Source organism: Salvelinus sp. IW2-2015, linkage group LG19 (assembly GCF_002910315.2).
Source record: "Salvelinus sp. IW2-2015 linkage group LG19, ASM291031v2, whole genome shotgun sequence".
Lineage (NCBI taxonomy): Eukaryota > Metazoa > Chordata > Actinopteri > Salmoniformes > Salmonidae > Salvelinus > Salvelinus sp. IW2-2015.
In genome coordinates, this window is record NC_036859.1 from 28,035,007 (window position 1) to 28,058,181 (window position 23,175).

Here is a 23,175-nt window from a genome sequence, read left to right on the forward strand (position 1 = left end):
ATGATTTGGAAAGGCACACACCTGACTATATAAGATCCCACAGTTGACAGTGCATGTTAGAGCAAAAACCAAGCCACGAGGTTGAAGGAATTGTCCGTAGAGCTCTGAGACAGGATTGTGTCAAGGCACAGATCTGGGGAAGGGTACCAAAACATTTCTGCAGCATTGAAGGTACCCAAGAACACAGTGGCCTCCATTATTCTTAAATGATAGAAGTTTGGAAACCACCAAGACTCTTCCTAGAACTGAGCAATCGGGGGAGAAGGGCCTTGATCATTGAGGTGACCAAGAACCCAATGGTCACTCTGAAAGAGCCAGAGTTCCTCGGGAAAACCTTCCAGAAGGATAACCATCTCTGCAGCACTCTATCATAAAGGCCTGATTGGTGGAGTGGCCAGATGGAAGTCACTCCTCAGTACAAGGCACATGACCAGCCCGCTTGGAGTTTGCCAAAAGGCACCTAATGACTCTCAGACCATTAGAAACAAGATTCTCTGGACTGATGAAACCAAGATTGAACTCTTTGGTCTGAATGCCAAGCGTCACATCTGGAAGAAACCTGGCACCATCCCTACAGTGAAGCATGGTGGTGGCAGCATCATGCTGTGGGGATGTTTTTCAGAGGCAGGGAATGGAAACTCGTCAGGATCGAGGGAAAGATGAATGGAGCAAAGTACAGAGAGATCCTTGACGAAAATCTGCTCCAGAGCGCTAAGGACCTCAGACTGGGGCAAAGGTTAACCTTCCAACAGGACAACATCCCTAAGACAATGCAGGAGTGGCTTCGGGACAAGTTTCTGAATGTCCTTGAGTGGCCCAGGCARAGGCCGGACTTGAACCCGATCAAACATCTCTGGAGAGACCCGAAAATAGCTGTGCAGTAACGCTCCCCATCCAACCTGACAGAGCTTGAGAGGATCTGCAGAGAATGGGAGAAACTCCAAATACAGGTGTGCCAAGCTTGTAGCGTCATACCCAAGAAGGTTTGAGGGTGTAATCGCTGCCGAAGGTGCTTCAACAAAGTACTGAGTAAAGCGTCTGAATACTTATGTAAATATGATATTTCCGTTTTTTTTTTTTATAAATGTGCAAACATTTCTAAAAACCTGTGTTTGCTTTGTCATTATGGGGTATTGTGTAGATTGGACATTTCTTTAAAAATCAGCCTTAGAACAAGGCTGTAACGTAACAAATTGTGGAAAAAGTCAAGGGGTCTGAACACTTTCTGAATGCACTGTAGGTCTACGTCAATTAGCATAAGCCTGCCCGAAAAATAAGATTATGCAACAAYTCAATTATTCAAAATGAACTTGCCCAAAGTGAAGCAATAAGGAGCAATAAAAAAATAATAATAATAATAAAAAATGAACAATACCCTTTAATACTTACCTATAATCCATGTTAGGCTACTATATAATAAAACGATAGGCCTGCCTGAATTTTTGGATTGAGAATCTCCACCTGCACCTCTGAACGGATGGACTACAAATGGCAAAAATGGATCTGGTTGAGGATTTCAAAGAGAGGTTTTCTGTGCCACATTCCGTTGCCAAAGGTTGTCAAATGTTGCAGACAGAAATGCCACGAATAGCGACGACGTGATTCCTTATTGAGCATGTCAGAGACATGCTTGTTCGACATAGCATATTTATTTCGGAACTTTACAAAATGTGCAATCTGGTGGTGGAACAAGGCATAGAAGTACAGTATATGGCAAGATCTTTTACAAAGGATATAGTTTATACTGCACACTAGGTTACACCAAAGTGGGTCAGTAGAGTTTCTATTATTCTTGCTGCTTTACCTCTGTATCAAAGCTGCCTTGTATTGTGGTAATATTCTCAGATGATTGTGTAGTGCACTGGGTAACACTTTACTATAAGGTACCCTTTAATGGGGGGGATGTAAAGTCTAAGTAATTAACAAACAGACATTAACAAACAACTTTGGTGCTTGCGAATGACTGGGTTTACATACTGACTCTTTTCAGACTTAAAAAAGGGTACCTTAGTATAAAAGTGTTACCATGCATGGTTTGKTGGACTACTGTGCCCAGAAAGGGGTCAGCACGAGAATAAATTACACCATGGTGTTGTCCCAAACCTTTATTGCAGCCCCTCAACAGAACATTTACAGAAACTGTGACAGTCATCCAACCCTGCATACAGGATGCATTTTCACAATAATTTAAAAACTTTTTTGCCTATTGTAGTGATGTTTTCTGTTATTGCTAGTTGTGCAATGGCTTTCCCTTGGAGTTAATCAAGTCTGTTCTGAGCAGCAGTGCCCCACCTTTCACATATGGCTTTGAAAAAAGTTGAACACTTTCTTTAACATTCAGGAAAAAAAAGTTTTGATCCTAGAAAGTGTATTTTTATTTAAAAATCTAGAACAGATATCTATCTTGTAAAGTTTGTTATAATGTAAAATTAACACCACGTTAAAAATTCACATCAACTTCAAAAGTGTTAGGGAATAGAAAAATAGCCATTAGTGTTATAGAAAAAACACAAAATATGTCCTAGGAACTATATTGCAACCACTTGACTTGTTTTATATGTCAAAACAAACCGTTTTCCCCCCAGAAAAGATTTGCATTGCAGCATTTCCTACAGTCCATCACATTAAATCAGCATCATATCACCTGGCACGCCCCTTATTACCACAATGCACAGAAAACTGCTACAATGGAAAGATTAAAAAAATAAAACACACCAATTTGAATTCACAGAAACATTACGGAGGAGTTTGAACACAGACTAAACACGTAACTCCTTCAAAATAATAAACATGATCTTAACCCTCCAGCCTCAAGTCCAGATCATGAGCTAGCATTGTCCTTGTAGTAAAAACAACAATGACAACATTAATGACAATAACGTCAATAGTAAATGCTAGCCAAATTCGAGCTGGGTGTCGTTAGGACATTAGGAGTTAACAGGTTACACGGTCACATTCCATTCTAGATGTACTACAGCATTTCTCATTGAACAGTTGGTTACAGTTGGTTTTAGGGGCTGCACTGAAACACATGCAGAGGGACAACAACAAGATGTGTTCCTGGTGTCTGCTAAAATCTTCCACAATCCCAGACATTCATAAATCTTTGTTCCAAATTAAGCACTTACCCTGGGCTAGAGCCAGTTAATATACAAGTGAAAGTGAACCTGTACATTTTGAGAGAAATGGAACAAAAGTTTATGAACATTGTTGACGCAGACTTTTGTTTTGTGTTTAAGTGTATTGAATTWTGAATTTTGATTAATCAGATTCCTGTTGGACCAGGAATGTGTGTGTGGCAGACCTATTGGGAGACTGGGTGGGGTTTCACCAGGAGACTGGGTGGGGTTGTGTCAGACCGTTAGCCCAGAGCAGCTACATCCACACTGCGCTAAACCTAAGGGTTACGACCATATACTCCGAGACCCAGCCCTTCCCTCGTCTCCCGGGATTTTTTTTTGTATCTGTTTTTCCCAGAACAAAATAGCATACGCCAACATATCTCCCATTTGGATAGTTTACTTCCAACCCAAATACTGTCCAAAAGAGACAACAACAAAAAAGTTTAAATAAAATAAAACTCGCATTGCTGGAAAAGAAATGTGTTCCCATTAGATCCTAAGAAATAGAAAAAGATGTTCACTGTTGTGGCTCGAGGTCTGAGTGAGTCAAAAACACATTTTCAGTACTTTAGAAATATCAGAGTGAGAGGTACTAGGAGTTGGAACAAACAAAAACGAAATGAAGAAGAGTCTCAAACACATCTTAATGAGAACTACGGCTAATAGGGATTGTTTTTCAAAGCGATATGTCTACAGACACACAATCGCACGCACACACAAAACATCTACACACATTCTCAGTCATACACACCAAAGCTCACACACTCGCCCAACACGTCACCTGACTTGTCCGAGTTTACCTTCCACGTGTAGTAGACTCACTACATACTGGGAATACAAAACTTAGAGTGAAATTGCCACGAAAGATCAGTGCAGCTTTGCATAATACCTTCATGTTTAACAAAAAAAAACATTAAAAATGTTAAAGTTCTGACCCACGATTCAACAGGTGAAACCACACTGCTGAACTCGGTTCAGACATGTGAAAATCTTTGACTAGCAAAGCAACACGTGCCTCTGCTTGTTATACACAGGAAAGGAAAAACAACCTACAACTGACATGATCTACCTACATCCGGAAGAGAAATTCATTGATACTTTCCAGTATAGGAAATGGGAATTCTTTAAACTAAAAATCATGGAAACAAAGTAGAACAGAAAAGAAAACAAAAAGGCAAGAGAGAAAAACAACATACTAATCAAACAAGTAATGGAACAGTGAGATTTTMCACTAACGGAAGAAAAACTAAATTCTGAGTGTGTGAGTGAGAAAACGGAGACAGTGGCGGAAGTCGTGGCAACGCTACTCTTTCTCTGGAGGTGGGGAAGCACGGCTGCACGTGCTCAGTGGGCTGGTCCTCGCTCCGTCTTACTGCGCTGAGACCGCAGGCTCTACGTTTCTATGGGAAGAAGATAGTGAGGTCAGTGATGGAGTACAGTGATGGAGCGAGGACCACTCCCAGTGATGGAGTACAACAGCAGAATTCAAATCAAAGTTATCATTAAATTTAGTTAATATTTGAATTACAATCTTGTAGAGAAAATATTTAGACGACATAATGTACTAATACAATGGATATGATTACTACGTAATTATTACAAAATGACAGCACAATCAAATTGATAAAAACAGGCTTGATGCCCTCCATTTCAGTTCTACTCACATCATAAGTAATCTTGCAATAATTTGTTTAATAGTATCAAAAAATCCTCTTAACTTCTTGAGGGCAGGGGGCAGCATTTTCACTTTCGGAACAACAGCATGCCAAAATTCAACTGCTTGCTACTCATCCCCAGAATATAAGATACGCATATTATTAGTAGATTTGGATAGAAAACACTCTGAAGTTTCTAAAACTGTTTGRATCATGTCTGTGAGAAKAACWKAACTTATGTAGCAGGCAAAACCCTGAGGACAAACCATTCAGAATTTGTATTTTTTTGATGTCACTGTCTTTTCAATGAGTTTTCTTAGAGACACCAGATTTCTAATGGACTTGCTTGCAGTTCCTACCGCTTCAGTTGCGTCAGTTTGTATTGAACACAGATCATCCCGTCTTCAAATTGATCGATTATTAACGTTTAAAAATACCTAACGTTGTATTACAAAAGTAGTTTGAAATGTTTTGGTAAAGTTTACATGTAACTTTTGATATATTTTGTAGTGACTTGGCGAAAGTTGGAAGCTGTGTTTTTCTGAATGAAACGGTCCAAATAAATTGACATTTTGGATATATATCGACGGAATTAATCGAACAAAAGGACCATTTGTGATGTTAATGGGACATATTGGAGTGCCAACAAAAGAATTTYRTCAAAGGTAAGGCATGATTTATATTTTATTTCTGCGTTGTGTGGTGCTTGCAGTGTTGAATTATGCTACTCTCTTTGTTTACTGTTGTGCTATCATCAGATAATAGCATCTTATGCTTTCGCCGAAAAGCCTTTATGAAATCTGACATGTTGGCTGGATTCACAACGAGTGTAGCTTTAATTTGGTATCTTACATGTGTGATTTAATGAAAGTTTGATTTTTATATCATGTTATTTGAATATGGCGCGCTGTATTTTCCCTGGCTATTGGCCGGTCCCACCTGCCCCAGAGAAGTTAAACAATATGTAAATATGTCAAATGAGTGGAATTGCTCGAGCCATTTTATAAACTGTGTTTCATAAACCAGCCTCAAGGGGGAGCTACAGCCTACAGTACAAATAGCTGCACTGGCCTTCATTACACACCACAAGGAAGAGTTAAGGGAAAAGTCTAAACGGGATCCTTGGGACATCCCAACTGATGTAACCCTATTGAAATGGAAATTTACGAGTTAAGTTTAAGTAAGGGTTAAGGTGAGGATCACGGCTAGCACTAGCTAAGAGTTAAGTCCTTTGAACAAAACCTATCTTGATAKGATTAATCCACTGACCAATAATTAGTCAACATTGCTTACACAAAGTCCATATTAAGCTTCAACACAACACAATAAAACCATAACGCCAAATAGTGTGACCAATGGGTCTTCTCTTTGGCAGAACGAGCCATAAGGCCTACACATTTTAGACAACACTACCTATTGATCAAGCATTTCCTACCTGGCATGGGCTTCGAAGTCAGGAATATCTTATYGTACAACATACACAGACAGGCTATTTTTTGTCTGCTGTGGAAACAAGCCCAAAGGTCAGACTCACTGGAAAAGCTGGGTTTCTAGGGACACGTTTTCTTAGATAGCATGATACGATACTGTATGATACTGTACTGCTGATTAATATCCAAAGGGAAAACATAACTTCTTATGGCTGCAGGGGCAGTATTGAGTAGCTTGGATGAAAGGTGCACAAAGGTGCCCAGAGTAAACGGCCTGCTCCTCAGTCATAGTTATATATGCATATTATTATTAGTATTGGATAGAAAACACTCTGAAGTTTCTAAAACTGTTTGAATTATGTCTGTGAGTATAACAGAACTCATATGGCAGGCAAAAACCTGAGAAGAAATCCAACCAGGAAGTGAGAAATCTGAGGTTGGTCGATTTTCAACTCATCGCCTATTGAAAACACTGTAGGATATGGATCTGTTTGCACTTCCTACGGCTTCCATTAGATGTCAACAGTCTGTAGAACGTTGAATGAAGCTTCTACTGTGATGTTGAGCCGGATGGGAGCTGTTTGAGTCAGYGGTCTGGCAGAGAGCCAGGTCYTGGTCACGCGCATTCCACATGATATCGACTTGCGTTCCATTACTTCTATAGACACAAAGGAATACTCCGGTTGGAACGTTATTGAATATTTATGATAACAACATCCTAAAGATTGATTCTATACTTAGTTTGACAAGTTTATTCGACCTGTAATATAACTTTTTGAAGTTTTCGTCCGACATTCGCCTGGACCTGCACGAGCATTTGGATGTGTACTAAACGCGCTAACAAAAGTAGCTATTTGGACATAAATGATGGACATTACCGAACAAAACGAACATTTCTTGTGGAAATGGGAGTCCTGGGAGTGCATTCCGACGAAGATCAGCAAAGTGAAGATTTATAATGCTTATGAGTTTTGTTGACTGCACAATTTGGCAAGTAACTGTATGGCTAACTTTTGTGGCTGAACGCTGTTCTCAGATTATTGAATATTGTGCTTTTGCCGTAAAGATTTTTGAAATCATTAAGAACAAGTGTATCTTTAATTCTATGTAAAACATGTATCTTTCATCAAAGTTTATGATGAGCATTTATGTTATTTGACGTGGCTCTCTGCAATTTCTCCGGATATTTTGGAGGCATTTCTGAACATGGCGCCAATGTAAACTGAGGCTTTTGGATATAAATATGAACTTAATCGAACAAAACATATGTATTGTGTAACATGAAGTCCTATGAGTGTCATCTGATTAAGATCATCAAAGGTTAGTGATTCATTTTATCTCTATTTCCGCTTTTTGTGACTCCTGTCTGGCTGGAAAAATAGCTGTGTTTTTCTGTGATTTTGCAGTGACCTAACATAATCGTTTGTGGTGCTTTCGCTGTAAAGTCTATTTGAAATCGGACACATTGGTGGGATTAACAACAAGATTACCTTTACATGGTATAAKATACATGTATGTATGAGGAATTTTAATTATGAGATTTCTGTTGTTTGAATTTGGCGCCCTGCACTTTCACTGGCTGTTGTCATATCGAACCCGTTAACGAGATTGCAGCCATAAGAAGTTTTAAACAATGATTATGTACTCAGTACAGTAGGGCTACATCCAGCTGGAAAATGTAGATTCTGTGAAATGTTGATTCTTAGTTAAAGTTTACCTGTTGGCGCATCTTCAATCTGTTCTTCTACCTCGGTATACTCTTCTGTAGAAACAAAACAAACCACAGTTGGAACTAAAAAACAGCTTCAACAGTCTTGAGTACACTACAGAGCAGTACTACTGGCCATGCTTTCAGAGAACAGGATCAATGGCCACTATGAAAGAATACAACATATAGAGCTGTTCCTAGTTAGAACATTCGACTGAGTTATCTTAGCACCAACCTGTGAACTCCTCAAATGGCTCATCAAATTCATCTACCTCCTCTGCAACAGAAAAGCAACAGTTGCAGTTAGTTGAGGGAGAGACAGAGACAGAAAGAGAGACATACAGACACAGAGACAGAGAGAAAGAGAGCACTGAAGAAAGAATGAACGTAAACTACTTTCACGGTTGCAACATCTGGAGGTACAGCTGAAGWYRGAAGTTTACATACACTTAGGTTGGAGTCATTAAAACTTGTTTTTCAACCACTCCACAAATTTCTTGTTAACAAACTATAGTTTTGGCAAGTCGGTTAGGACATCTAYTTYGTGCAKGACACAAGTCATTTTTCCAACAATTGTTTACAGACAGATTATTTCACTTATAATTCACTGTATCACAATTCCAGTGGGTCAGAAGTTTACATACACTAAGTTGACTGGCCTTATTAAACAGCTTGGAAAACTCCAGAAAATGATGTCATGGCTTAGAAGCTTCTGATAGGCTGATTGACATAATTTGAGTCAATTGGAGGTGTACCTGTGGATGTATTTCAAGGCCTACCTTCAAACGCAGTGCCTCTTTGCTTGATATCATGGGAAAATCAAAAGAAATCTGTTCATCATTGAGAGCAAATCCAAATGCCTGAAGGTACAACGTTCATCTGTACAAACAATAGCACGCAAGTATAAACACCATGGGACCATGCAGCCGTCATACCGCTCAGGAAGGAGATGCTTTCTGTCTCTAGAGATGACCGTACTTTGGTGCGAAAAGTGCAAATCAATCCCAGAACAGCAAAGACCTTGTGAAGATGCTGGAGGAAACAGGTACAAATATCTATATCCACAGTAAAACGAGTCCTATATCGACATCACCTGAAAGGCGCGCACAGCAAAGAAGAAGCCACTGCTCCAAAACCACCATTAAAAAAAGCCAGACTACGGTTGCAACTGCACATGGGGACAAAGATCGTACTTTTTGGAGAAATGTCCTCTTGTCTGACGAAACAAAAATAGAACTGTTTGGCCATAATGACCATCATTATGTTTGGAGGAAAAAGGGGATGCTTGCAAGCCGAAGAACACCATCCCAACTGTGAAGCACGGAGGTGGCAGCATCATTGGTGTGCTTTGCTGCAGGAGGGACTGGTGCCTTCACAAAATAGATGGCATCATGAAGATGGGAAATTATGTGGATATATTAAGCAACATCTCAAGACATCAGTCAGGAACTGAAAAAGCGTGTGCGAGCAAGGAGGCCTACAAACCTGACCAGTTACACCAGCTCTGTCAGGAGGAATGGGCCAAAATTCACCCAACTTATTGTGGGAAGTTTGTGGAAGGCTACCCAAAGGTGACCCCAAGTTAGACAATTTAAAGGCAATGCTACCAAATACTAATTGACTATGTAAACTTCTGACCCACTGGGAATGTGATGAAAGAAATAAAAGCTGAAATAAATAATTCTCTCTACTATTATTCTGACATTTCACATTCTTAAAATAAAGTGGTGATCCTAACTGTCCTAAAACAGGGAATTGTTACTAGGATTAAATGTCAGGAATTGTGAAAAACTGAGTTTAAATGTATTTGGCTAAGGTGCATGTAAACTTCTGACTTCAACTGTATACGCTTGCATGTGCACATACGTAGTCACACACACACACACACCTGGAAGCTCTTCCTCCTCTTGAGTTTCTTCTGATTCAGCTTCTGCTTCCTGTTCAGACTCTTCTTCTTCTGCTGCTTCTTCTTCTACCTCTTATTTGGAGCAAAGCAACAATGGATATAAGGAAACACCATTATTTTCCAAAAAACTGATTGAATCTATTATTTTCCAAAAGGTGACATAAGCAATGCAAAACCCACAGGAGACAGTGAGTGCCCTATTCACTACCGCAAGATGAGATGTGAGAAAGGCCTGTGCATGATCTCTCTACATACATGTAGCTATTTTCAGCAGATAATGTGTCATACACTTCAGCAATGCAGCACGAGCACTGGCGTTTAACAGTGCTCGTTCTGAGAGGAGTGTGAAGAAAAATGACTCGTCAGCACTTGAAAGGATTTTTGGTTCAATACTTTTTAGACCCAGAATAAGCCTACCTGGAATAAAGCCTATTGTTCTGTTCTGGATTATTTTTTCCTTACCCTCTTCTGCTGGTGCTGCTGCCTCTTCCAATGTCTCCTCTGCTGCTGGCTCCTTCTCCACAGCTTYCTCCTCAACTGGTGCAGCCTCTTCTTCTGCGGGGGTGGCCTCTTCCTCAACAGCCTGTTCCACGGCAGCGACTTCCCCATCAACTGGGACGGCTTCCTCTTCAACGGGTGCATCCTCTTCCTCCTCAGGTGTGGCCTCTTCATCAACCTCCTCAACAGGTTCATCCTCTTCATCCTCAGGTGCGGCTTCCTCGACTGGGGCGGCTTCCTCTACAACCTCTTCCTCAACGGGGGCAGCCTCCTCCTCGAAGGTCTCTTCTACAGTGGCAACTACCTCCTCCACAGGAGCAGCCTCTTCTTCAACTGGTACGGCCTCCTCAACAACCTCCTCCTCCTCCTCTGGCTCATCCTCCAGTACTTCGGGCTCTTCCTCGATTTGAGGCTCATCCTCCTCGAAGGGAGCAGAATCCTCCTCGAAGACAGAATCCTCCTCGAAGGGAGAAGAATGCTCCTCGAAGGGAGAAGAAGGAGAAGAATGCTCCTCGAAGGGAGAAGAATGCTCCTCGAAGGGAGAAGAATGCTCCTCGAAGGGAGAAGAATCATACTCCAGAACTTCGGGCTCTTCCTCAAAGATTTCAGGCTCATCCACCTCAGGCTCTTCCTCCTCATCCACCTCAGGCTCTTCCTCCTCATCCACCTCAGGCTCTGTAGGGAAAAGACAGCGTTAAGCAATTTAGCTGATAACGTGGATTTCCTGACAAAGCCAACTAAAGCAAGTTTGAACATGATACTAAGTTATACAAGTCCATGATATTGGTTGACATTTTTCATTTTAAACTTGACAATTTCAAGCCACAATCCATTCAAACATCTTAGAAAATGTTGTCAAGCTCACACACACACCTGGTGGGAAAGCAGTAGCTTCCTCTGCTTTGGCGGCTTCGATCACTTCTTCAACAATGTGTTCTGGTGTGGCTGAAGCAAGGGGCAGCGGGGAGAGATAAGGGAGCAGAGGGGAACCGTTAAGACCATCCACCTGGTCCTTAACTTGAACTAAGGCATTACCTGGCATACTTCATAGTTTTCCTCTAGCACAGAACTTTTCAAATGTCTTCCTTGAGACACATTTAAGAAACTGCTAAGTTTGTGTCAATAAAGAATAAGTGTATGCTCCTTTATTAAAAGCTMAAATAAATCATGAACCTGTAGACCTACAGTCCAGAAACTGCAGACTAAAACCATGGTAGGTATAGCTCTGGTACATTAGTTTGTATTATGTCACAACAGGTATAGGTGACTAATCGACAGTAGGTGAAAGCATGTCGTGTACACAGTAGTGCCAGATATTTGGCAAAAACAGATTATCAGAGCCAATGGATAAATGGTATATGAGGCTTATGTCCCCTCAACCAATGACAGCCCCTCTGGGGAAACATGTATAGACTGGACAGGTGGCAGACATATGGAATTAAGAGTCTACATGTTTGTACGATGATTTTACTGGTTAACTCTTGACATAGATAGCTATAGCAGCACCATGTGGGTGTCTGGTGGTGGACACAGTTCTACTGATGCTAAAGGTTTCATAAAGACCATCCCTTAAGAGTGAGTCAGCCTTAAGAGTGAGTCAGCCTTAAGAGTGAGTCAGCCTTAAGAGCGAGTCAGCCTTAAGAGCGAGTCAGCCTTAAGAGCGAGTCAGCCTTAAGAGCGAGTCAGCCTTAAGAGCGAGTCAGCCTTAAGAGCGCTTGTGATATTCTAGTTCTAATTTTGTCTAGTCCAGCCCACAGTTCAAATTCAATAAAAATAGGGGGGAATAACTTGCATGTTTAAGCAATTAGGATACTGCATAAACGTCTGACATGGGAAAGTAATATAATTGTAATATGAGGAAATTAGATAGTAGGCTATGTTTGAGTATGGTCACATTCTTAATGTACAGAAGGTATGCAACAGTGTCTGCTAAATGATTCAAATGTAAATGTGTTTGTGGCGTCTGTATGGTGTTCAAGGGATTTGCCCACCACCGATGCTACCGGTGTATTCTCCTTTGGGTGGGTTTCATTGAGAGAGCATACAGGCACACATAAGCTACCTCTTATGAGCTTTACCATCTACTACAATTAAATGCTGTTGTGTGTGTGCACATGTGTGTGCAGACCCGCAGGAGTTGTACCTTCTTCCACAGGTGCTGCAGGAGCCTCCTCTGGTGCTCCCTCTCTGCTAAAGACGACAGTAGCCTTCTCTTTCAGTCCTGGGGGTTTTACATGTGATGCAGGGGGATGAGGATGACATGGCAACAACTCATGTTCAGAAGAGCCTTTACGAAGGCCACAACTCTGTATGATGTATACTGTATTTGGTTAGGTGGCTTAGTAATATTCATGTATATGGCTAGTAATAATATAGTAACATTAGGATTGAGATCTAGGAGGTCTTACGTATCAACTTTTAGAAAACAAACATCATTCAAAAGGACAAAAATAAAAAGATAACATTTAAAGGCTGATTTGGGTTGACTTTTGCACTTCAACACTGAATTTGTATTGTTCCAATATGTTGTGAAAAAGTGAGGTCTATAGTGCTAAGAGAGAGAGATCAGGATAGGAGAACAAAAGAGGAGTGTTCCAGTAGAAATGGGAGAAAGTTCCCTTTTCAACACAATGCATGTGATGCCCATTTGTGTATCACCAAAGTATCTTATTGAACCGTGTGAGACAAGTGCGCTTGAAGACAGGAAACCTTCAAGTATCCAGCAACTTTATTAACACGGAACACACACAGCTGATCCTTTCAAATCTATCATTTGCCCCTTTGATGAAATCACGACTTCCATCTCCACTAAATGCTAAATAAATGATTGCGTCCTTGTTCAATTCTACTAATGTATTCTAGATTGACTCTAAAGAAAGTAATCTTTCTGATGTAAGATTATAGCACCTTGTGGTCCTCTTGGCACCGTTTATTTAACAGTTCATACTTCTATAGAGGACAGCATTGTGATTCTCACAAGCAGGGAGTGGCTAAAACAATATGCACTATACATTGCGGGAATGGGCACCCTTCATACTAGGGGGTTGCCTACTCCCATTCGCAGAGGTTTGTAACTGGAGTGAGACCTCTCACAGGAGGGGTTTCTCATTAATCTTTTAACATCCTGTGTCACTGTCACCGGGGGGGGTAGAATGATCACCAACATCAGTGCAGGTGTGAAGAGTCTCGCATCATTTCCTCACCCCCTTATCAGACACCTTGAGCTTTTTAGCAGAAGCTTTGGGGGCCTCTTTACTTTTGGCCTCTGCCTTCTGCCCCACTGCCTCTGCCCCTGAATTCTTCTCTGGCTTCTTCTCCTTCTTATCTTTCTTGCCCTTCTCTTTCTCCTGCTCTTTGTCTCTCCTAATCTTCTCCAAGGCCTTCTCAAACTCCTCCTTCTCTATCTTCTCCTCCTCCTCCTTCATCCTAGCTGCCACCGCCACCTTGGCCTTCTTTGCCGACTCATCCCTCGTCAGCCCCAGGACCTTCTCTTCCTCCTCCCTGGCCAGGATGTTCCTCACCTCGGCCAGCGCCATCTTGGCAATCTTTTTGGCCTCCACTCGCTCATGGATGATGGCTAGCTGCTGTTTCAGGGCCTCCCTCAGCTTCCAGCCCACATCTTTGGTCAGAGGTTGTTCTGGGATACGAGAATACCGTTTAGCTGGTAAAAAAAAAAATTGCCGCCAGGCTGCTAGGATCACACTGCAAGCATTTAGTAGGTTGCAAAGCACCCTGGGTATTTGGATTTGATGACTGGGAGTGTTGGATAACAGCAAGTGGCATCTTTCTGCACTTTAGAAAGGTGTCGCTAGAATTTATCCTGTCAAAATATAAGGTATATAGGGGTGTGGTCTGACACCTCTTACTCCACGGATGGGATTCAGTTAGTCCAACAGTTATATGATGCTGTCCAATATAACACCTAGCACACCACTGACAAGGTGAATTTCAATTATTTCATACCAAATACCCTATTACTACAAAAGCGGTAGTCAAATAGAGCATGCGGCTAGAAACCAATTCAAGCGTTTATGCCAAGAAGCATAACCATAATTTTCATCAATTCAATATCAATTCAAACTTCATTCGACTAGTAAATACACATTCTAAAGACCACAATGTGGTTATTAGAACTAAAGCAAGACCTTTTTAGTTCAAAGTCTACTGTACACTGGAACACACACGGTTCCTCATGCAATACCTTTTTGGGCTTCTCTCTTGGCAGCATGTCTTGGCTTTTCATCTGAGGTTTAGGAAAACAACAAGTTAAATACGGTTATAGTCTCAGACGGGCGTATCTGCTTGGTACTCAACCACCAATAGGAACAGCCGAATCGAAAAGCCTACCAATAGTAGGGGAGAGCAACTGTTACAACAGAACAAAACCAAGCTCAACCAATAACAGATAGAGGGAAGTATTGTACCCCGCTCAGCTTTCACTGACACCATTGGCAAGCTTACACACAGGCAAATATTTATTATCCAGCGGGGCTAAGCTTTCACAATCTAATAGTAAAGCCTTCGACATACAGCTTTTGGAGTATTAAGAGTAATTTGTACCATAGCAGCTGGGGTGTAGTTACAATTTAGGGGCAAATTCAGTATGATTTAAAAAACAAAATGAGCCAGACCTCAATCATATAGGCAAAACACGGAAAAGCTTACAAAATTCTACAACTAGGCAACCTACAAAGCAATCTGGACATTGATCCACGACCAAGTACCTTCTGTCGCCTTATTTTTCTTGAACTTTGTTTTTGGAGATTCTGTTTCAACTAAGTCGATAGGAAAAAGAAAAAACAATGACTACTGGAAGAAATCATCACCAACTTAGTCATGTTAAGTTTTCAACATTTTAGCAAGATATACAGGTTCTCTAACTAGCAGACCAGCTTTCCATGAATGTGATGCCATGCATTCACACATCTAAAAAGTAGACATCTGGCTCAGTCAGCTACTCAGAGCTTCTTGACGTTTTACTCTCAGCAGAGATAATTGGGGGGGTACCTCTGTGTCTCGCTCTTTTCCGATCGCGTCGAGGTTCATCTGATATTTTTCAAAAGGAACATGGCATTAGTAGCTAACAATCAGGTGACCATTAAAAAAAAAAATCTGAATATTTGACAACTCAAAACATGCCCATGCTACACCTCATAGACAACACATGCTAACACACGCACGACTGCATAGTGCCTACCTATATGTCCTATTCTGATGGTTTCATTACATTACTTGTAGAAGTATGTACAACTCGGAAAGGACGACCACGTGAGTGTAACATGACTGTGTAAGGAATTTTACACCTAACCAATACATTTGGATTCATAGTCATTCAATTTGAGGATCATTGACCCTTCCGTCGATGGTGCCAAAGACCAAATAAAACAATAGATGGTAGTCCACCATTAACCTCACCAGTTGAACCTGTTATGTAGCTATACTGTCGTTGTTCAGTCATTGGACTTGAGCACCAAGTCAAGTCTAAATTATTGAAGCCAATATGAAATCTGAAAGGGCTCCACCCAAAAGCTTGTTCAGCAGGTTTCTTGCATCTTTAACAGTGCTATTCCTTGTACCTTTTGTGCCAGACGTTTGTGTTTGCTAATACTTACTAGAAGCCTGTGTTTGTTTACAAAAAAAACGTATAAGTTGTCATAGATTACACATTCCTTTTACCATGCAACTACAAATGACTGGAACTTCACTCTCCAGCTGTTGAGTTCCACCTATAGGCTACAATGTTTATCATTTAAAGACTAATCTAGCTGGGTGAGTCTCTTTAGGGTGTGAGTGTGAGTCAGCACTGATCTGTTTCAGAGATCTGGGGTTGAGGTTATGACGTTGGGGTTGACATGAGGATAATGCCATATCTTCTGTGTCTCAAATCAGGTAAAATGTTCATGGGGTGTGGAATTTGGTAAAAGTCCTTGAACTCATTTTAGCCATTGAGTCAGGCTCCAAATGCATGGAATCCTCAACAGGGAGCACACTTTCCCAAAACGACCTCATATTTCATAACCCTGTTTTAGGACTTCTAGACAATTGGTTTAAAGAACAGCCAAAAGCTACTTTCTCAAGGGGTTTGCTTTAACAAAAGAAATGATTAACACCTGTGTAATAAGTCCTTCATCAAGCCGGTCTCTGAATATCTAACAGTAGACGACAATATGTGCAGACTCTTGGTCAATACATAAAAATGCACTACTTATCCAGACACAAATGTACACTATTTGTATTGTGTTTAACAAATTGATGACGAAGACAAAAATGGAAAGACGGGGGCAAATAGCTGACCTGAAGACGTTTAAAAACCAACAAACATGGAAAATTAATAGTAATCCTAACACGGACAAGAGACAAAGAAATACCATAACGAGGGAATGCGTCACTGATAATGTCTTAAAAAAATACYTTTCAACAAGCTTCAATAAACTAAGACGAAATGATGAACAACTCAAGTAAAAAAAAATACAAATATAATTCCTGCTAAGTGGATAAATATGTGCTGTGGTTAGGACCCTAGGGCATGCAGTAGTGTGGTTGGAAAAAGGAGACAACCATCTGTTGTCAAAGTGCAACTGTTCATTGCATAAGTTCGTAGTTTGCTGGGTATTGCAAGCAGTCTTCTCAGTGGAAATGCACATATCCTAGAAAAGCATTATTCTGTCTAGCATTTCAAAGTGCTCCAAAAATCTTGTAGGCATAATAGTCTTCGTCCCTCTATAGGAAATCTACAAAAAGAGACTTGAGGGGTTGACTGTGCCATGATAAAACCCTTTAAAAAGTATTCTACTAGGGATTGGTGATTTTGAGGGCTTTTCCACAAACGCTTGCTCCTCAAGCAATGGGAAACAAGTCTAAAGGAGAAACAAGTTGGGACCTCATACCAAGAGGGATATGGCTACTGGTTACTGGTTGTGGAGACCTAAGATCACACAACCCTTTCCCAGAACCTCGTCAGTCTGAGAAGTGCCAGCACTTTCTTCCTCCTCCTCCGCTGCTCCCTCCTCATCCTCAAATGGTTCAAACGGGTTTATGAGGCCATAGAGGAAGGTGAAGAAGCCTTGAAACCAATCAGAGCCCTCCTCCGCTAACATATCCAGGACCTCCTCGAAGGAGTCCGAGCTTTCCTGACTGCCATCTTTGGTCAGGCCTACGCAAAGAGGGGAAAACAAGGAAAGAGAGGAAGGGAGGGAGAAAAGGAAAGAGGAGAAAGATGTGGTAGAGCAGGAAAAAAGGAGGAAAGGAGAGGGTGGAAAGTTTTAAGCGAGGTTAGGCAGCAAGGGAAACTATATGTAGGTCTAAGGTCGCATGAAGCAGAGTTAGAAACTAAAGAGAGGAGAGGATAGCAATAGAATAGCCTAGAGAGGGGCATGCAGAGGGACTCTACAGAATCTATCACTAGCAGCAGGGGGACAACAGCCGTGCCAGACAGGCAGTGGTCTGGGCGACAAAGCAGAGCAGGAGTCTTTATGGCAGAGAGCGGCAGAGGAGACAATATCAGAACATGGGACCACCTCTTTGGAGAAAACACTCCTGAAGTAWGTTCTCTCCCTTTTGTTTAAAGAAAATAGCAACTTTAAGACATGACAAGTGACTTTGAGATGAGAGAACACCACATCTACGTCCTTGTTAAGTTATTCTTAAAGCATGCAGCAGTTTGGCCCTGTGCTAATTGTGGCGCATGTCTATTGATAAATGGATGTCATGTCAGTGGTGTGGGCCTGAAACACAACGGTCAGCATGGAATCCAATTCCAGACACCATTTCACACCATGCACATGCAGACCTCGTGGATTCATTGTTCAGTTCATTTGGTACAATTGACTAAAATAGTCTTGTGGTAGACATCCGGGATACCAAAGTCAGTCATGCAAAACAAAACCCAAATCAGTTAGTGGGAGGAGCTGCTCATTGGGATGGGCTCATTGTAATGACTGGAATGGAATCAAACACAAACGATATGGAAATCACATTTAACTCCGTTCCATTTCTGCCATTGCAATGAGCCCATCCTCCTATAGCACAGCCCACCAGCCTCCCCTGATCATCACACAAACACGTCAATAAATAACAATCCGGTAAAATCGATGAACTTGCCTAGTAATACTTTAGCATCCTCCACATCGAAGTCACCATCTCCATCGGCGTCATAGGACGAAAGTTTACCTAGCAAAGAAACAGGAGTCAGTCTTTAGCCACGGGTCAATGGGGGCTGGGTATGAATGGTGAAATGAGGTGGGATAATACATTATGCAATTGAATCGAAAGCGGGATGGGGGAAACAATAGTATTTAAGTTATAATAACATGTTCATTGCCACTATTCTTACATGATTATTAGTATAATCATTAACATTCATTTCTGCATTTCCAGAAGTTACATCGTTAAATTGCTATTAATTATCATTAGCAATGTTATAATGAGCAATTATTTAAATGATCATACTAGCGTTTCTGGTAAAATCACATTAGCATTATAGTATCATGTTAGCGTTTCAATATTTATTTACTTTTAATTATGAGGTATAATCACAACATAGTGGGGCTAAGTATTATTTTTATAAATTGTCTAGCTCAGCATTAAAAAAAAGAAAGGAAAATATTATTTTTCCAGCTTTGCATTACATTTGTTCATTTACATTGCATCTATGGCAGTGGAAACTTATTTAATTGGTATTAATAATTAGAAATACAGTGCGAAGGTAGTCTCTCCTATGACGTTAATTTAAGACTAATGCAAAACTTAAAATGAGTTATCTTTTCTTCGATAAGAATTGAGTCAAAAGCAAGTGATTAGATGACATGTATGGGAAACAAATTGATTATTTCAATTAGGACAGGAGGGTTAGTGAGTGAAATGGTTGACACGATCATTTGGGGGCATGATCATAGGCACAAATATCATACCTTGCAGTGTCTCAGAGAGGGTACTGTGCATGTCCTTTGCCTTGGCTGCATGCAAGATTAAGACCAGACGAAAACATTCACATTAGAGAAATGACAATATTTAAACATGAATCCAAACATGATTAGTGTACAGGCATATTCCGAGCCACACACTGAGCATGTGCACACATGCACCAAAGGTAAAACAACATCAAGGTTGAAAAGTTGAAAGTTCAATGTTAAAWTGCATCAAAGCACTCCATATCACTTTGGGTTATTCCTCAATGACGTTTGTGACTGGCGATGGCTGAAAGTTCTGTCAACAGACTATGACAGGCTGCTTGCTGTAGCTAGTAGGAAGTGTAGCCTTCCTACAGTTAACAGTTGTTTTTCGTGTCACGGTGTCACTTACCGATGGTGCCTTGGTAGTCGACCAGGTCGAAGTAGACGACGGCCACGGAGGTCCAGACCCCCAGGAGGGCCAACACCATGAACCAGGTGAAGAAGGAGCTTCCACCTGCTCCCTCAGGCTTCTTGCCATTCTTACTGGCTAGCTGTGCTTTGCCTTCTGTAATGGTGGGCGAGAGAGAAAAGAGTCAGATCTGAAGCCAATACTGTACAGGATAACGGCTTCACACAAATTCACACAAATGCAATTTGTTCCATTTGAGTTGTGAGATGGTCAAAATACAGGCCTAAATGTTATCCCAATCAGAAAGCCTTTGTAGTTAAAAGAAGCTGACAGCTAAGAGAGAAACTGCACCATAATACTTTAGATTATATGTTGTTTTGTTATTGCATTCATATACAAAAAAAGGAAGTAAATGGGTAAGAATAGAGAAAACCCATGCCACTGACAACTTTTTTTGCCACTTACAAGACAAATGGTATATAAAGTATTGCCTAAAAATAGCACGAAAACCAAATGAATGCCACAAACCTCACGAGGATTAAACATAGGCCGAGAGTTTTCAAGTAACTGAATTATAATTCAGTGTGTGAATGTTCAAGCAAAAGCCCAAAAAATCTATGGTTGTCCTTAAAGGCAACAATACAAAATCAGTAGAGTAGCTAGTTATTCTGGGTGCATTTGACACTGTACACAGAGCACTATGGGTAAAAATATCAATGTATTCGAAGAGATGGCAATGGAAGAATGAACAGGTGCCGAGTCCCCTACCCTCAAGCTAGGTCAAACCATTCACACATAGGCAGATGCACCATATTCAGATACACAGCACCTGCTCATGTCAATGTCGTGACAGTTATAAAAATATGTCTCGGTAAGTCCCAACAAAATATCCCCTTGCCCTCTGTCATAATTAATGCACCAATTAGTCAACTTCACTTTTTTGCAAATCCATCCACACACTACAGTTTCTGATGTTTCATTCTAAAAGTTAAATAAAGTTGTTCCACATCTGCACCAAAACCAACCCAAACACTAGGCCCAATCCTTATCCACAGAGCTGTGTCCTTTGTTCTTCTCGTCCCTAAGCTRAGCAGAACAAAAGCCAAAGTATTAAGGGGTCTGGACCCCTCAGAAAAACAACGGTTTCTCTACCATCACCAAAAAAAGATGCCACGGGTCGAATCAACGTATATGTATATATCTATATATATTCCTCATTCCGGATGAAGTTCTTATGTGACAGCGTTGCTCCATCTACCTTCGGTCTGTTCGACAACCATCGTGGGTTCAAGCACCCGGGTGGGTTCGACTATTGGCTCTTCCATCTGTGCAGACTGCCCCTGACCAGTCCGATTGGGAAAAGCCTCCGTGCGTCTCTTATCACCCTTATACTTCCTTCCCCCAAACCTCTGTGCCCTCCTCCTCTTTTTGTTCCTAGCAAACTCAGCCGGAACCTGATATGGGACCTGAACCAGCAAATAGGGCTATTTTTAGAGCTGTCCTCTTGTCCAGCCAGAAGACATTCAGGCACTCATATGGAGAGGCTCTGTTAACACCATGCCAACGGGACATTACCCAGCATCCCTCTTGGCTGTCATTATAGTGGTGCCTCTCGGGCTGGGAATTGCCAGGGACCTCACGATATGATATTATCTCGATACTTCGGTGCCGATATGATTTTTGTATTGCGATTCTCACAATTCAATATGTATTGCGATTTGATAATGCGATTTTATTGCGATTTGATGTTCCAAACATATTGCTCACTATATGCCTGCTACAGAGAGAGAGCATGAAAAAAGTAGTTTTGATTAGTCATGGAAATAAAAGTGCTGAAAAAAATGTTGGCTCACTATTTAAAAATGGATGATCAAACTAGCCTTCGCTAATGCTACTTTGCAAAAGAATTATGAATAAAATCGATACTGTATCGATTCGCCCCCCTCCCCCATCACCAGCTGCCTCCCGCCCCAGTAACAATAGAACAGCATCAGGTAGAGAAGGGGAGCTCTTTACTAGGAGAACTGGCTGACACCTAATCACACACACACACTGCCGTGTGATTGAGCGGACTGAGGGAGAGGGATTTAAAGGCTACAGGCCACAGGCCATGCAAATCCTGGCTTTCAGTGACTTTGCCTGGTTGCCAGGGGGATACTCGTTAGCCCTACATGGGCGGTTTAAGCAGGCTCTTAGAGAGAATGGAGGCATTTAAAAACTGCCGACTACTCTGCCTACTCAGGAAATGAGGGACAACGCCTTTCACAAATGTACCTTACCTGTGACAAATGTACCTTACCTGTGACATAGGACAATCTGCTGAAAAACAGTGTGCAAGTTGGGGGAAGGGGGTGGGTTATTTTTTTGTGTTAAATGTTGCTCATCCAGAACATCACTCACATGACCACAAATCATAGCAAGAAACAGCAAATGCATAAATGCACAATGAGCCACACATTGCCAAGCACACATGAAAATCACATTAAAATACTTGGGAGGCTGTACAAACAGCTGAAACAATCAACCTCTAGGCAGGCTAATCTGTCCGAAACCTGGTCACTGTTTGAACCTTGGTCAGAAAGTTGTTGGTCATGTTAAAACCAGAATCTTTTTGCACTATTTTCATCTGTTTAGTTTAAAGTATTTGCTACTCGATGTAGGCATACAGTTCTGAACACTAAGCCTACACAATATTACAACAGAATGAAAATAGCCTACAAATCAGATGCAAACAAACCTTCTAAACGGTTTGCAATCCTCATGAGAACATTGGTACTGACAATCCTGAAAAGGGTGCTGCCCTAATCTAGCAGACCTGGTGCTCCTGTCCCGAGCCATTCGTGCAGGCGTTTACTGCACACCATTCCCTACCAACTCTCTGGAGAGCCTCATAACCAACTCCCCCTACATTTACATTGTAGTCATTTAGCAGATGCTCTTATCCAGAGCATTCATCTTAATATAGCTGGGTGGGACAACCACATATCTCAGTCATAGTAAGTCCATTTTTCCTCAAAGTAGCTTTCAGCAAAGTCAGTACTAGGAGGAAAAAGTTAAGATTACCAAATGAATAAGGCTGCCATTGTGTACTACCTATCACATACATGTATTAACACACACACACACCCTCTGATGCAAAACTAACATTTACAGTGTGAATGTATTCAACACACAAGCACACCACACGCACCGTGTCTTTCAGCTGGATGCTCCATGACCACAACACCTCAGTAGTTCCACTGTAACCTCTTTTCAAATGTTTAGTAAGTTAGTTGGAGGAAACGGACTCCCTCTCCCTGTTCTCGGTCTCTGCTTGTCGTTTGTGAGTACATATTGTTCAGTTTGAGCTTACATAAGGATCCTGTGGAATGTCTGCTTTGACACACTCCCCTTCTTTTCTCTCTTTCAAACATACAAACACACCCTCAAAACACACACCATGACATTTTGGGACAGAAATTGGTGGCTATTGTCAAGGTGACAAGATAATGTTACTCCCGTCCTCAATCCCCCCACCCCCAGACTCTTCCAAGGCCAGTTTGATCTAATCGTGATG

General features: G+C 41.3%; 2 protein-coding genes across 2 annotated transcripts; both read right to left on the reverse strand.

The window, feature by feature from the left end:
- Positions 1-2,090: 2,090 nt before the first annotated feature.
- LOC111979344 (aspartyl/asparaginyl beta-hydroxylase) lies at positions 2,091-21,074 on the reverse strand. The gene is made up of 11 exons (XM_024009816.2): positions 20,878-21,074; positions 19,620-19,775; positions 19,229-19,273; positions 18,420-18,488; positions 12,463-12,540; positions 11,193-11,264; positions 10,284-10,994; positions 9,804-9,893; positions 8,151-8,192; positions 7,925-7,969; positions 2,091-4,522 (listed from the first exon to the last, which is right to left on the reverse strand). Exons 1-11 carry the CDS (start codon positions 20,942-20,944, stop codon positions 4,515-4,517), a joined length of 1,383 nt encoding a protein of 460 aa, XP_023865584.1. The 5' UTR covers positions 20,945-21,074; the 3' UTR covers positions 2,091-4,514.
- On the reverse strand, positions 13,030-15,320 carry LOC139029293 (troponin T, slow skeletal muscle). The gene is made up of 3 exons (XM_070448934.1): positions 15,044-15,320; positions 14,521-14,562; positions 13,030-13,956 (listed from the first exon to the last, which is right to left on the reverse strand). Exon 3 carries the CDS (start codon positions 13,853-13,855, stop codon positions 13,511-13,513), a length of 345 nt encoding a protein of 114 aa, XP_070305035.1. The 5' UTR covers positions 13,856-13,956; positions 14,521-14,562; positions 15,044-15,320; the 3' UTR covers positions 13,030-13,510.
- Positions 21,075-23,175: the final 2,101 nt, after the last annotated feature.

Bases quoted from the DNA above. Each gene is read 5' to 3' on its own strand.
- LOC139029293 (XM_070448934.1), bottom strand. From the start codon at position 13,855: ATGGCGCTGGCCGAGGTGAGGAACATCCTGGCCAGGGAGGAGGAAGAG.